A 15,490-nucleotide genomic window follows, 5' to 3' on the forward strand; every position below is an offset into this window, starting at 1 on the left:
GCTAACCTCCGGCCAGTCGACGGGGATATAATGTTGTGTGGTTGTTTCTGTACACCAGCCAGCCAGATTAACGCAGATTACGGCGTCTGCTGGGAGATTGTTTTGGGTGGCTTGGTGATTCGGTCACCTTGGGGTCAGCAGGTCATTTTCAAAGAGTACCATTTGGTGTGCAATCCTACAAACTAATCCTGCGGATTACTTCATGGATTACAGAGAATATCCGATCATCATAATGGTGTTTTGTATGTCAAGGGTTGTTATTTTTATGTCCAAGTTTTGGTCAACTGTGTATAGACCCCGGATGTAGAGTGCATTATGGGTACCGATTTAAGACGAGGAGCAGGGGGGGGAGAGGGAGAGAAGAGGAGGTTGGAAGAGGAGGAGGGAGGAAGAGGAGGAGGGAGGAAGAGGAGAAGGGGGTGAGGAAGAGAGGAGGAGGGAGGAAGAGGCGGGGGTGGAGAGGAAGAGGTGGAGGGAGAAGGGCGGAAGAGGAGGAGGAGGAGGAGGAAGGGGGAAGAGAGGAGGAAGGAGTAAGAGGAGGCTGATCTCATCGCCTCACACAGACTGCAGAACTGATGGTCTGGAATCAATCGGTTCAGCTTCAGGTTCTTAGAGGAGGAACCTGTCTGTCTCTCTTTCCTCCTGTCTGTCTGTTCCTCCTTTCTCTCTGTCTGTCCTGCTGTCTGTCTGTCTGTCTGTCTGTCCTCCTTTCTGTCTGTCTGTCTGTGGGAATGTATGTAAACAAACATTCAGTAGAACAAATATAGCGATAGATAAAGAGAGAGAGAGAGAGAGAGAGAGAGAGAGAGAGAGAGAGAGAGAGAGAGAGAGAGAGAGAGAGAGAGAGCGAGCAAGTATTTGGGCAAGTGAACTCATTTGTCAGGTTGACCCCCTTCAAACACACACACACACACACACACACACACACACACACACACACACACACACACACACACACACACACACACACACACACACACACACACACACACACACACAAATTTCTCTCTCTCTCTCTCTCTCTCTCTCTCTCTCTCTCTCTCTCTCTCTCTCTCTCCTCTGGTGTTTGGGGGAATTCCCAACTCCAGGCAGGAAGTTTGATCCAGGACAAGTTGAGAGACAGACCGCCCCCTGCAGACAGACAGAGAGACGGCCTGTCTCTCTGTCCTGTCTGTCTTCTATTGCCCTTATTAAGTCTAGCGGGGCTTGACAGACAGGAAGTCAGGCAAACAGGAACTCAGTCCCACAGGAAGTGGCGCTGGACCAGGACTAACTCTGGGGGGAGGGGGGGGGGGGGGGGGGGGGTTGTGACATCACGAAAGGTTCGACACTGCATGGCCGTCTCGGTGACCTCTGACCTTCATGTCTATCCATCTGGGGGGGAGGGAGGTCGCCTAGGGCGAGGGGTGATGAATGGCTTCAGTGTTAGCTATAGCATTACACTATTCTAATGGGAAGACCGATCACTACCTCCAGTACTCAGGTCAAGGAGCATGGCGGTCGTTTTGGACTTCTGGTTCTTCGTTCTTCGTTTCGGTCATTTCTTTCCCAATAGGATCGAACTGTTTTATTTGTACTTTTCTTATTGTTTAATAAGGTCGGATTGGGTTCCTGTTGTGGGTCTGTGGGGGTCAGGTTGTGGGGTCAGGCGGTTGTCAGACGCTGGAAATAGAAATCTGGAGTTTTTAACAGTCTCGTCTTGTCGTCATGTAAATTTAGGACTCTGTTGCTGCGCTGTGGAATAAACCAGCTCGGTGGCGCCACCTCATGGACGCTGAGGTAATCGCAGGGTGTTCCTAAATGTATTACAGTCAACTAAATCCAGTTAGAAAAAGAGCTAACCTCTAGTCATATTATGAGTGACACAGTATTTCTCTGGTTGTCCTTCTAAACACACATATATTACATATCATAGTCTTTAATGTATAAGAATGACTATTATTTAAAACAACATTCTTGAAAATGATCAATCCATCCATCAATCAATTTTGCCCTGCGCCATTCATGGACCTATTTAACAAGGCGCCATTGAGCAGTTTTCATAGGAACGAATGGGCGACATTCTTTAATCCGCTGTCCTTTCTTCAATATGTCCATGACCTTTTGCCGTCTTTCGTAACACTCCGCAAATAGTCCGGTAAATTATCAACCCCAGCGTAATAATAATAATATAATGATACATTTCATTTATAGTTTACTTTTCATCCAAAGATCTCAAAGGGCTACAGGTTAAAGCAAAAATAAAAATAAAAAGGGGGTTTAGAAACATCTAAGAGTGAGAGCCAAAGGTTTTCTTAAAAAGAAATGTTTTAAGACCTTTTTTAAAGCAATCAGTGGATTGTGGTGCCCTCAAGGTGTCAGGGAGGGCGTTCCACAGCCGTGGGGCGGCAGCACTGAAGACCCTATCTCCCATGGTCCTCAGTTTGGTTCTGGGTATGTGGAGGAGGTTGGAGTGAGTGGAGCGGAGGGAGCGTGTTGTGTTATGTTGGTTGAGAATTTTTTTGAGGTAGGGGTAGGGGGGGCATGTCCATGGATACATTGGTGAGTGAGGAGGGAAACCTTGTACTCAATCCGGGTGGAAACCGGAAGCCAGTGGAGTGAGTGGAGGATGGGGGTAATAGAGTGGCGAAGTCACGCCCCTTCCGACAGGGCTCATGGGACCTATGAGATCGAAAAATATGAATGGGTGTCAATGGAGAGAAAATAATTATTTTCTGGTCCCAGTCTTTATGTGCCCTGGATTACACATATGTTGTTTGTGGATTTAAATGATCATTTTTCATGCAAAGAAAACTAAAAATGTTCGTGAAGAAGTTTGATAATTTTAGGTTTTATGTGAGGCCGCTTTGTGAACTACAGCTCTTCGCTGCTCTCGACGCATATGATATACGTCACCACACCCGCCTTTGGAACTCGGCACAGAGATGGCGATCTCTCTGCCCCACTTCACCGCTTTTTCCAAGGGGAGGATAAAAGCATCGAAAGAGGTGAAAACCATTATAAATCGGGGCACGTGCAGAGTTTCAGTTATGCCGATGGCAAGATTGTCGGTCTTCTCCACGCCAGTCGCAGGGAGCATGACGTCACATACGAGCCGTGTAGTCTTTCTCGTTGTGTTTTCTCTACAGCCTTTATCTGAACAATTGCACAATAAACGGTCGAACTCTTTGCATGAAAAATTATCCTTTAAATCCACAAACAACATATGTGTAATCCAGGGCATATAAAGACCGGGACCAGAAAATAATTATTTTCTCTCCATTGACACCCATTCATATTTTTCGATCTCATAGGTCCCATGAGCCCTACCGGAAGAGGCGTGACTTCGCCACTCTATGAGGGTAATGTGCTCATGCTTGGTTGCCAAGCGACGTCAACCGCTTGGCAACACGTTACGTAGGCGTAGCCGTATAGTAAGCGGGATAATGTATAGAACGTTGCCGGTTATTATCGAAAATAAGCCCCTTCAGGCCGAAGCAAGACACCTCCGCTTCTCGTCGGTGTCCGGTTCGCCCTGTCGGGGTTTATTTTCCCGGCCGGCGTTCTATACATTATCCCTTATATATTTGCTGACGGTTCAGGTTATTTGGGTCTAGTAGTGAGCGGTGTCCACCAGGTGGCGCCACAGCTCCACCCGCTGGCCCAGAGCTCATTAGTCAAAGCTCTCGCAGCTGAATGACTTCTTTCAACACAGGTGATTCTGTCTCTTCAGCGACGAGCGAAATACTCGTTTTAAAATCCAAAAGTAAAGTTGTGGGGTGGTTTGCTGTTGGGCATAAGGTTAACACTACTCATCGAACCAACTAGAAGCACTTCGTAGATGTGTGTTCCTGCCGGAGGAGCAGCGTGGACGTCCTCGGGTTCACCGTAGCATCTACTGTGCACGGTGGGTCGGGGTTCATGTTGGACTGTTTGTGTTGAGACTCTACAATCACGTGTTTTAAGAGCCTGTTTGCTCTGAGATGTTTATTTACAGTACTTTAGTAGAATAAACTCGAGTTTCCTGCCATCCGAGCTCCTCTTCGGATGCGGGTCCATTCGTTGTGAACCGATTCATCTACAGAGTCAGACCCTCCGTGACCTGCTGACCACAGAGCCGATCGGGGAGAGAGCATCACTGTTCTGGTTTATTTCTGTTTGTCCCCCTTAGTCACGTTAATGACATTTCTTACTGTGTGTTTTGTAAGGTTGACCAAGCCTTGATTTAAAAACATAATCCTGACATCCGTCATCACTCTGGGCTTCTCTTCGTTGTGTTATAATAGGCCTATATAATCTATAGATTGTGTTTAATGCTGCTGGCTTGAATGGCTCTATTTCTCTCCCTCTTTCGTTTTTCTTTCTTTTTCTCCAAGGTTCCGTCGGTATGTCCACCTGGTACCAGTCCGGCTGTGGGCCCAGTGGGGCTCGGCTGGTTTCCTGTAAACTCTGCCTTGGGGACTTCCCCTCGGATCACATGACCACCGTCAGCCAATGCAGATGCGTCTTCTGCACGCTGGTAAGTAACCGTGGCGACCCCGTGTCCAGACCATAATAACGATGATGCATAATAAATACAGACTTGAAGGCACCATGACCTCCTGGGTGTAGAAGCACCTCCAGGCTGGACTCCACGGAGCCATGATCACAGCTGATGTTGTTCCTCTGAGCACTAAACAGGCCTCCATGTTGGATGGAACGGTTCCTCACTAGAGGTTCTGTTCTCACTAGAGGTTCTGTTCTCCTCACTAGAGATTCTGATCTCCTCACTAGAGGTCCTGTTCTCCTCTCTAGAGGATCTGTTCTCCTCATTAAAGGAGAGGTTCTCCTCAGTCAGGTGCTCCTGTGCTCCTCCTCAGTGTCTGAGGTTCTCCTCTTCAGTGTCTGAGGTTCTCCTCCTCAGTGTCTGAGGTTCTCCCCCTGTGCTCCTCCTCAGTGTCTGAGGTTCTCCTCCTCAGTGTCTGAGGTTCTCCTCCTCTCCTCCTCCAGTGAGGTTCTCTTCCTCCTCTCCTCAGTGTCTGAGGTTCTCCTCCTCAGTGTCTGAGGTGCTCCTCCTCAGTGTCTGAGGTTCTCCTCCTCAGTGTCTGAGGTTCTCCTCTCCTCCTCCAGTGAGGTTCTCCTCCTCAGTGTCTGAGGTTCTCCTCCTGTGCTCCTCAGTGTCTGAGGTTCTCCTCCTCTGCTCCTCCTCAGTGTCTGAGGTTCTCCTCCTCAGTGTACTTCTCCTCTCCTCCTCCAGTGAGGTTCTCCCCCTGTGCTCCTCCTCAGTGTCTGAGGTTCTCCTCCTCAGTGTCTGAGGAGCTACGTGTCGCTGCTCCTCTCGGAGGGCCTGGAGGCGGAGGTGAGCTGCCCCGACGCCGCCTGTCCAGAACGGGGCCGGCTGCTGGACACGGAGGTACCGGCTCTCCACCAATCAGAGCGCCGCCTGCCCCCCAGCCTGGGGTCGGAGGTCGTGTGACCCCACGCTGGGACCGGAGGTCAGAGGTTAAACAGGCTTGGGTTTTGTTTCAGATCGAGGTCGTGGTGGAGCCGGAGAGCATGAGGAGGTACCGGAGGCTGCGCTTCGAGAGGGGTGAGCTAACTCTGCTAGCGCTGTATCATGCTAACTAGCCACTAACGGCAGGCTGCTCTTTGAGAGAGGTGAGCTAACTCTGCTAGCAATGTCATGCTAACTAGCCGCCAACAGGAGGCTGCTCTTCGAGAGAGGTGAGCTAACTATGCTAGCACTGTATCTTGCTAACTAACTTTATTGACGCTTCAATAAACAGATTACTTCAGATTCTTGTTTGAAATTTCCAGTTTCTGACCGGACCACTAGCGCCGTTGCCATGGGGATGTGTAGAGCCGTTGCCATGGGGATGTGTAGAGCCGTTGCCATGGGGATGTGTAGCGCCGTTGCCATTGGGACGTGTAGCCTGGTCGGTGGTTCTGAGGGTCGACTTCCTGTCCCACAGAGGTGCTCCTGGACCCGGGTCGGACCTGGTGCCCCGCCCCTTCCTGCCAGGCTGTCTGCCGGCTGCAGGGGGCGGAGTCAACGGCGCCCCAGGCCGTGGGCTGTCCCGGCTGCGGGTTGGAGTTCTGCTCCGCCTGCCGGGCCCAACGGCACCCGGGCAGAACCTGTCCGGACCCCAGCGGAACGGACGGCCGCTTCCTGCCGGGGGAGCACAGGTGAGAGAACCGGTTCAGGAGGACCTGAGTGAGGAACCGGGGTTCTCCAGAGGGGGCGCTGTGGACTACTGCTGGGGGGGGCGGGCGGCTCAACAACTAAAACGTAAAATTACACCCTGAGCTAGACGATGTTAAATCAAGAAAATGGACACAAAAATGACAGCCGCTGCCCCAGACCAAGCTCAATCTACGATTGAGCTTGGTCTGGGGAAGCGGCCGTCATTTTCTTCAGCACAAGAGGCGTGATCAACGGGCCTAGTTCGACTGACTCTGTACGCGATTGGCTGCTTGCCGTCGCTTCCCTGACGTCATTGTCCATTGTCCAAGAATACACTCCCTCCCGCTCCCTCCGCTCCCTCCGCTCAACCTCTGCTGGACTACTATGTATCCCCACATCACGACGCATTACAATGGGTGCCCGGTCATTCAGCTGTTCAGCACCCAGGCTCTGGAACTCCCTCCCCCCACACATAAAACAGTCAGACACCATTACAACCTTCAAGTCACAACTCAAAACTCACCTGTTCAAACTCGCACACAACGTCTAACTGATCACTGTTTGTTTTGTTTTGTCTTGTTTTTGTTTTATTTATGTTTTATTTATTATGTTTATATATATTATATATTTAAACGATTTATGATGACTATATGCTCTGTAAGGTGAGTGTCTTGAAAGGCGCCTCTAAATTAATTGTGTTATTATTATTTATTATTATTGTGTTAAACCAGCCAATAGCGCGCCAGGGGGTAAAAGCTAGCTTGGTGATTGGCTCCCCGCAAAAACGTATCGGAAGCAGAAAAGAAATGTATTGCTCTTCTCCGGTCCCTTCTGCAGGGCGGACTGCAATCGCCGGCAGAATGGGCGGGGCTACCCAGTCTAGCCGGACAGTGCAGTGGGTCGGGTCTTAAGCACCCAGCCTAGAGGTTCTGGGTTCGATCCCCAATGTCCCATAAAGTCTCTCAGGGACTTCATCAGGTCTAGCCTATGCTGCTCCTGGGGGCTGACGTAGCGTTCACTGAAGGTTGTGTTGGGTCTTCCTCCTGTGGGGGCGGGGTCTCGGTGCAGCTCGCTGATGGAGGGGGGCGTGGACGACCCGGTGAAGCCCTGCCCCCGCTGCCAGGTGTTCATCCAGAGGGACCAGGGCTGCGCTCAGATGACCTGCAGGAACTGCAAACACTGCTTCTGCTGGTACTGCCTGGACTCCCTGGACGTGAGGACCTCCTTCCTCCTCTCTGCTCCTCCTCCCTCTCTTCCTCCTTCTGCCTCTCCTCCTCTCTACTCCTCCTCTTCCTCCTTCTGCCTCTCCTCCTCTCTATTCCGTCTCCTCTTCCTCCTTCTGCCTCTCCTCCTCTCTGCTCCTCCTCCTCTTCCTCCTTCTGCCTCTCCTCCTCTCTGCTCCTTCTCCTCTTCCTCCTTCTGCCTCTCCTCCTCTCTGCTCCTTCTCCTCATCCTCCTTCTGCCTCTGCTCCTCCTCCTCTTCATCCTTCTGCCTCTCCTCCTCTCTACTCCTTCTCCTCTTCCTCCTTCTGCCTCTCCTCCTCTCTACTCCTTCTCCTCTTCCCTCTCCTCCTCTCTGCTCCTCCTCCTCCCCTCTGCTACTGTCTGTAGTTTTTTGTATTTAAATCCTCAGTTCCTCAATTGAACTTCAATTTAAAGCTTTATTGCAATTTGAGAATCAAACGGGTGGCCAAATTGCCTTGTTGTGACCCCTCTGGCCACAGATGTTTAGGAACTTTTGTGGCTGCTCTAATCCATTATAATTCTCTCTTGCTCGTTCTTTTTCTTCCCCCCCCCCCCCCCTTCAGGAGGACGTCCTGCTCATCCACTACGATAAGGGTCCCTGCAGGAACAAGCTGGGCCACTCCAGAGCCTCAGTCATCTGGCACCGCACGCAGGTACGCCCCTCACGCAGGTACGCCCCTCACGCAGGTACGCCCCTCACGCAGGTACACCCCTCACGCAGGTACGCCCCTCACGCAGGTACGCCCCTCACGCAGGTACGCCCCTCACGCAGGTACGCCCCTCACGCAGGTACGCCCCTCACGCAGGTACGCCCCTCACGCAGGTACGCCCCTCACGCAGGTACGCCCCTCACGCAGGTACGCCCCTCACGTTACGCTCCTGCCCTGTGGTCTCTGCTGCCCCCTGCTGGGGACGAAACCGCAACTACAGTTGGAACCAGTTACGGGGACCAGGTGATGGAAGCCCTGTGTTTTTACCAGGGCCGAGTTCACAGAGCTTTACTGGTGGGATGAAATACATCATTTAGTATATGCTACACGTGCACCTCCTAAGATGGCGCAATTTGATTGGTTCACTATCTCGGGATATTTGGGCAATATCCAATGATTTAGGTCTCAAACTCGGGATATTGTTTTCATCGTCATCTCGTCATCCTAATAACAACAAATAAACCTTTAATAAAAACAAATAAATCCTGGCAAAAAGTGTAGTTTTGTTTATTTTTGGAGTGTTCACGTGTAGTATATTTAAGCAATCACGCCAGGCTGTGGTATGTGCTCATTATACCACTGTTAAGGGGCGTTGTCCGGCCCCGACGCGCAGCGGAGTGCCGGCGACCCCCTTCACAGTGGTATAATGAGCACATGCCACTGACTGAAGTGATCTATTGCTTTTATACAACGGTTACTGTTATGGCGAAACGAAAGTCATAGACACACTACATTTAAAAAGAAACAAAGAAAGTCAAAGTAACCGTTTTGTTAAAGAATACAAAAAAGTAGTCCCTCCTGGCTGCCGCTATGCATCGACGGTCGCTATGCAACACACTTTAGCGTCCCTCCGAGAGAAGGCTCCGATAGAGCGGTTCGCCGGCAATTTATCCTATGGAGCAGGTCACTCGCCGTGTGCCTAAGCTCTCGTTAGTCTCTCCATCGCCTTGCTCACTCCCGGAGTAACAACATTTACACCCTCTCCATCATCCAACCATCTTCCAACACGTGTTTTACTTTGTAACTGTTTCTACTTCCAGGCGCGGAGTGATATGCAAACTTTCACAAAATGATCGGGCGTCATAGCAGTTATGTATATGCTCATTATACAACAGTTGGGAACCAATCAGATCGTTGGATTTAGATCCCCCGTTGTATAAACTAAAACAATTATTCACCTCAGGCTCCATGAATAGTGAGGAATAGCCCCCGAGGCCGAGGGTCGAGGGGGCTATTCCCAGTGGTGTAGTCTATTTTATTGTAGTGAGTATACTGTGATGATACCCTCCCAGCCTCGTACAAACCTGTCCCACCGGTACGTGTGTGGCACTTATGGGGTGTCGCACCACACTCACCAACGCAGGGGTCTACAACCCGCTGATTTAAGAGTATAACGATTATCAACAATCATGGAAAGCTGGGTAGGTTTATCAGTTTTAATAACAGTATGAACAAATAGAACACATAAATGACAAGTTGTCCTTTATCTATAGTAGCAATAGCACATGCTAAACAAGGACAAAATCTACTCAAAATAATTTAATGAACTGTTTACAACCATGGCTAACCTGTGCATGAGAAGGAGATGACAGGAGACTAATGTTTCACTCTTTCAATTGCTCTAATTTGAGCTCTTACTGTTGTTATCTAACATACCATACAGTCATTGAATTGTGTAAAATTGTGAAATTACTGCACCTTAAAAATGACCATGAATTAGCTATACTCTCATTTGCATAGTGATTAACATTATGAATTTCAATTGTGCATACCAACTGTATGTTGGCTGACATTTACCTAACTTTTTTTCCCTTCACTCTAAAAGAGGATGCCTGTTTTTAAATTCCCTAGCCTGACACCCAGTCTGAAAGGCTGGACAGGGGTTCTCATCTAAAAGTAACAAGGAGATATAAAGTGGGATTAAAACATTGTCTTCTGTTGACTGCTTGTTATGTGGTTTACACATTAATATGGGAGGACTAGACACACACATGCGCACGCACACACACGCGAGAAGGAGGGGCTCGGCCCGCAACTAACGTGCAGAGATGCAGGGGCAGCTTCGCGCTTCGTAACAGAGACAGGGCAGAGCGCGAGCGCGCAGGGGGAATTTTATGAATGGTGAATGTAGGAGATAACTTCCCCTGCTTAAAGTATTTTATTGCAGTTATACCCAACCGGTATTTGCGAAAAATAAACACAGAAGTGAAAGATCTGTCACAAGACGATTGATACGTATCCATGCACATTTTTAAGTGGGTATATACGCAAATCCTGGTGCGTTCCTAGTGGGTATACGGCGTATACCTGCGTATCACGTAGACTACACCACTGGCTATTCCCCACTATTCACTTAAATATACATGTACTTTATTAATGTGTGTGACCTGTGTGCAGGTAGTCGGTACGTTTGCTGGCTTCGGGTTCATCTTGTTGGCCGCCTCCCCCTTCCTGCTGCTGGCCGCGCCCCTCTTCTTTTGCTGCCCGTGGAACCGCAGCAGGCGGGCCGACGACCCGCTGCCCACCTAGCAACGGTAACCAACGGTAACGCCAGCATCCCGGCCCCACGCTATCCCCTGGGGACATCTCTGCTGCCCAAGGGTCGAAAGTCGCGGTGTGTCCGGGTTCCGGGGGTCAGGTGTGTTCTGTTGGACAGAAACCGTCCAGATGTCTCCATGCTGTTTATTATGGTCTGGTCGTCCATCACTTGAGGCAGAACAATGCGCTGCAGTACTGAGTCTGAGCAGAGGGGGGAGCTTTTCCTGCAGCTTCATTTTCCACTCCTATCAAGTCTAAACTAATCCGACGTCTCCATGGCGACTTGTCTCCTAGCAACGGGATGAGACCCCTCCCCCAGGGACGTCCCCAGCTTCTGTTCTGTTGCCGTTTGAAACCAAACCACGAGTGTTGTGTTTTGAAATGGGAAAGTGTTGAACTCTGCTGCCACGGTGACTTTAATTGTTTTAATTATTGTTTTATTTTGTACTAAACTTTTAATGAGAAACGGATGAAGCAGAAAGTGTCTCTTGGATGAACTGCATGTCCGTTTCAAGAAATTTTAAATGATTAAGAATGATCCAATGTGCACTTTATTTGTATATTCCTGTATTATAGATTTTCATTAAATAATTTTTGAACTGAAATATCGTGTTGCATGAGTTCCAGTTTCCAGGAGTCCGTTAATGACGCCAAACATGGGCGTGGACAGCCAGGATGGAAGCCAGTGGCCAGCTGAGCTGTCCATCACACGTCAGGGTGGACACGCCCATGAGTGAAGTCACAGAGGGGCTCCAGTGGCTCAGGAGGTAGATCGGGTTGGCCGGTAACCGGGAGGTCGCTGGTTCGATCCCCGGCTCCTCCTAGCCGAGTGTCGAGGTGTCCCTGAGGGAGACGCCTCACCCTGACTGCTCCTGACCAGCTGGCTGTCGCCCAGCGGGGCTGACTCTGCGCCGTCGGCGTGTGAACGTGTGCGTGAACGGGTGAATGTGAGGCGGTATTGTAAAGCGCTTTGAGTGTTCAGTTAGCACAGCGCTGTATAAATGTAGTCCGTTAACGGGGGGCCTTTAAAGCCACGTTGGGGTCCGTCCGGGATCAGAAAACACTTCTTGAGTTCTTGTTGTAGTGCTGCCTTACTCGCGGTCTCTCTGCAGTTAGCAGTTCTTTTGTAACTAGTTCTAGTTATCGAGAAGCTCAGTTCATTATTCATCAGTGTCGGCCTCTCCCTCGTTGCCTTGGTGACCTTGCCGTGTTTCATCAGTTAGTCTCGAGCGGGTTAACTAGGCGGCGGGTTAGTTAGTTGCCGCTGACCGGGCCGTTGGCGCCATAATGTCAGGGTGAGGCAGCAGACCGGTGTGACCGTCCTCTGACCAGGAGACAGAGGCCACGGGCCAACATCTGGTGTGAGCTCTGGACTCGCACACGTGTGTGTGTGTGTGTGTGTGTGTGCATCTGGCAGCGCTACACACACGCATGGCCTGGCAGGCGTCGCGGTGGCGCTGGGGGCCGGGTGCAGCTGTCGCTCCGCGCTCTAACCTCCCTTCATCTTTTATCCTCTCTCCTCCAACCATCTGCCCACCGGGTCGCTCCTCTAAAGGTATTGTAACACGGAGATACAAGGACTCGAGTACCGTGGTGCTGCACCGTCTACCGCCGCCGCCAGAGGGCGACATAACGCCGCCATGTTCCTGTGCGGTAGGTAGGCGAACGTCTCTTGATTTTTATCCTGCAAATGTTATGAATTCGCCCGCAGATCTGTGGCTGCAATGTGTCTCTTTAACGACTTCAGCCTTATTTTCCGCCGCATAGATTCGTCGTTTCATGTTGCCGAGGCCAATCTGGTCCAGCGAACGACAGCAGGTAGGCCCGTCCACCGGGGACCGGCCCGCGTTCCCCCGGGCACCGGGACAACTGGCCCGGCTCCCGGCAGCGAGGGAGGTGCAGCCCAGCAGCTTGACTGTTATGCCCTCCGACAGCCACATGTGCGGGACGGAGGGAGGAGGTGGGCAGACAAACCGTTTTATCTCGACTACAGAGGCCGCCGGTGCATTTAGTATTCTGCCAGTCTGGCGGACGGGGGCCGTCGGGGGACAAAAAGCTCCACGCCGCTCTGCAGCATTCAGGGTTTTGTTGGAATTAAAGAATTGGTTAGGATCACAGTCTATGGTGGGAATGCATTACAGCACATCATGGGAAAAGGGCTTAAAATGGTCCTCATCTTTGTGAACTCCTGAAACCCTTTGAGGTTATTTGCTCTTATTAAAAACGGAAGAAAGGAATTTGATTTAGTTTTTTATGAGGTCCTTTAAAAAAGCAATTTTCCGCATGGAAAGGTTTCGACGTAAAGACCGAGTTAAATACATTAGACTTATTGACCTTCAATGCAATCGCATGTTTTGAGGTTTTCAAAGAGAAGTTGTAATTAAATTATCTTAATTGAATCAGGTTTAGTTCCAGATACAACATCATGATGTGACGGAGATGCGCACTCTATTGACCAACTACATGTTGTACTGTTCAAATAACCATTAGACCATTAAAACATGCTCTTAGACTGCATGTATTCAGTATATTGAAATTATTAAAATACAAAACATGAAATACAACAGGACGGGAAGTTCAAATGGAAACCCAAGCTGGGCCTAGAGGCTGAAGACCTCCGGACTCAGGGAGCGGTTCTCGTAGGGTTCTGCCCTCTGAAGGAACCCGGCGTGTGGGGGGGGGGGGATTCTCAAAACAAAAGTATTTTCTTCAAGCATAATTATTTACAATTTCAAACACAAATTATATTAACTACTGGGCAGAGCGCTTGGACCAAGCGGTCCGGACCGGAACCTCTAATGGTTCCACCGGAGGTCCAGAGTCGGAGATCAGGGGAGACCAGAGTGGTACGAGTCCCGGTGTGTCTGGTGGGGGCCCTGGTTGGGGGCAGGCTGGTGGGGGGGCCCCTGGCTTCCCCCTTGGCCCGGGGGTGCGAGGCAGGTGTGGCTCCTGCTGTCAGAGAGCAGGCTGCCCCCCCCCCCCCCCCGGACCTGGCGTGACTTGGCTCTGTCCCTCACCCCTCCCCCCCCCCCCCCCTATCTCCCCCCCCTCCCCTATCTCCCCCCTACCTCTCTCACTCCCCCCTTGCATCCCTACATCCCATATTTATCTCCGTCTGTCTCAAACTTTGTCCTCCTCTGCCTCTCTCTCGCTCTCTCTCTCTGTGTCTCTGCCAGCCAGATGGTGGCATGGTAACGGTGCTCCTCCATCCCATAATGATCGGTGCCATCCAGATGGAGGCAGCAGCCTCAGCGCTCTCCTGCTGCACCGCGGGGCCCGGAGCTCAGCGCCCCCTGGTGGCCCCACCGGCTCCCTGCAGCAGGGCGATGGCGTCAGTCAAACCCCAGAACCTCTGCCCCCATTAGAACCCCCCCCCCCCCCCAGAGGCCCAGCCGGGGGGGCTCCAGGCTGACACCATGGTAGAGACGCACGTTGACAGGTCGGTTCATAGCCCAGGACCCTCAGGGTACGAGCCCCCCCCCCCCCCATGTTCCCTCAGGGGGAGAACCTCACTGAAGGAGAACCTGAAGGAGTAGGAGAGGTTAGGGGAGGTTAGTCTAACTAGACCTATAGCTCAGGCTTAGTGTTACGGTAGGAGGTTAGTCTAACTAGACCTATAGCTCAGGCTTAGTGTTACGGTAGGAGGTTAGTCTAACTAGACCTGTAGGTCAGGCTTAGTGTTACGGTAGGAGGTTAGTCTAACTAGTCCTGTAGGTCAGGCTTAGTGTTACAGTAGGAGGTTAGTCTAACTAGACCTATAGCTCAGGCTTAGTGTTACGGTAGGAGGTTAGTCTAACTAGTCCTGTAGGTCAGGCTTAGTGTTACAGTAGGAGGTTAGTCTAACTAGTCCTATAGCTCAGGCTTAGTGTTACGGTAGGAGCTTAGTCTAACTAGACCTATAGCTCAGGCTTAGTGTTACGGTAGGAGGTTAGTCTAACTATTCCTGTAGGTCAGGCTTAGTGTTACAGTAGGAGGTTAGTCTAACTAGTCCTGTAGGTCAGGCTTAGTGTTACAGTAGGAGGTTAGTCTAACTAGACCTATAGCTCAGGCTTAGTGTTACGGTAGGAGGTTAGTCTAACTAGTCCTGTAGGTCAGGCTTAGTGTTACAGTAGGAGGTTAGTCTAACTAGTCCTATAGGTCAGGCTTAGTGTTAAGGTAGGTTATTCTAACTAGTCCTATAGGTCAGGCTTAGCGTTACGGTAGGTTAGTCTAACTAGTCCTATAGCTCAGGCTTAGCGTTACGGTAGGTTAGTCTAACTAGTCCTACAGGTCAGGCTTAGCGTTACGGTAGGAGGTTAGTCTAACTAGTCCTATAGGTCAGGCTTAGCGTTACGGTAGGAGGTTAGTCTAACTAGTCCTATAGCTCAGGCTTAGGGTTACGGTAGGAGGTTAGTCTAAGGAGTCCTAAAGGTCGGCCTTAGGGTTACGGTAGGAGGTTAGTCTAACTAGTCCTATAGGTCAGGCTTAGTGTTACGGTAGGAGGTTAGTCTTTCTGTAGCAGGTCCGGCCGGCCCAGGAGTGGTTAATATTTGATGGCTCGTGATTGGCCCGTCTGGTGAGCTGCAGCGACCCAAGCTGCTCACCGCCTCAGATGAATAAATGAAACCAACCAGTAAGGACAATGTTACCCAGTATAACCCAGTACAGCCCAGTATAACCCAGTACAACCCAGTATAACCCAGTTCTACGGGCGTGAGGAGGGCTGTGAGGGGCTGTGGGTCGATCCGTTCACGGGTCGGTTCCTGTGGGTTCCGGTTGGGGCTGCGTGGGGGTCTCCATGCCCAGATACCTGCCCCCTGCTGGGGTCTGACAGATGGACCCCCGGGGGGCTCACACTGCCTGTACACACACTGCG

The 15,490-nt window shown here is 50.7% G+C and overlaps 1 protein-coding gene across 3 annotated transcripts; it reads left to right on the forward strand.

The window, feature by feature from the left end:
- The first annotated feature begins 3,463 nt into the window (after positions 1 to 3,463).
- On the forward strand, positions 3,464 to 11,240 carry rnf144ab (ring finger protein 144ab). Of its 3 annotated transcripts, XM_060041968.1 has the most exons (9): positions 3,473 to 3,694; positions 4,356 to 4,498; positions 5,267 to 5,371; positions 5,488 to 5,548; positions 5,931 to 6,144; positions 7,211 to 7,355; positions 7,951 to 8,040; positions 10,495 to 10,631; positions 10,930 to 11,240. In XM_060041968.1, exons 1-8 carry the CDS (start codon positions 3,676 to 3,678, stop codon positions 10,624 to 10,626), a joined length of 909 nt encoding a protein of 302 aa, XP_059897951.1. In that variant the 5' UTR covers positions 3,473 to 3,675; the 3' UTR covers positions 10,627 to 10,631; positions 10,930 to 11,240. The 3 variants fall into 3 exon arrangements, with proteins under 3 accessions (XP_059897952.1, XP_059897951.1, XP_059897950.1); XM_060041969.1 differs by lacking the exon at positions 10,930 to 11,240 and having other exon boundaries at positions 3,464 to 3,694; positions 7,211 to 7,333; positions 10,495 to 10,630; XM_060041967.1 differs by having other exon boundaries at positions 3,476 to 3,694; positions 10,495 to 11,240.
- The last annotated feature ends 4,250 nt before the right edge of the window (positions 11,241 to 15,490 follow it).

This window comes from Gadus macrocephalus, chromosome 21, assembly GCF_031168955.1.
Source record: "Gadus macrocephalus chromosome 21, ASM3116895v1".
Taxonomy (NCBI): Eukaryota; Metazoa; Chordata; class Actinopteri; order Gadiformes; family Gadidae; genus Gadus; species Gadus macrocephalus.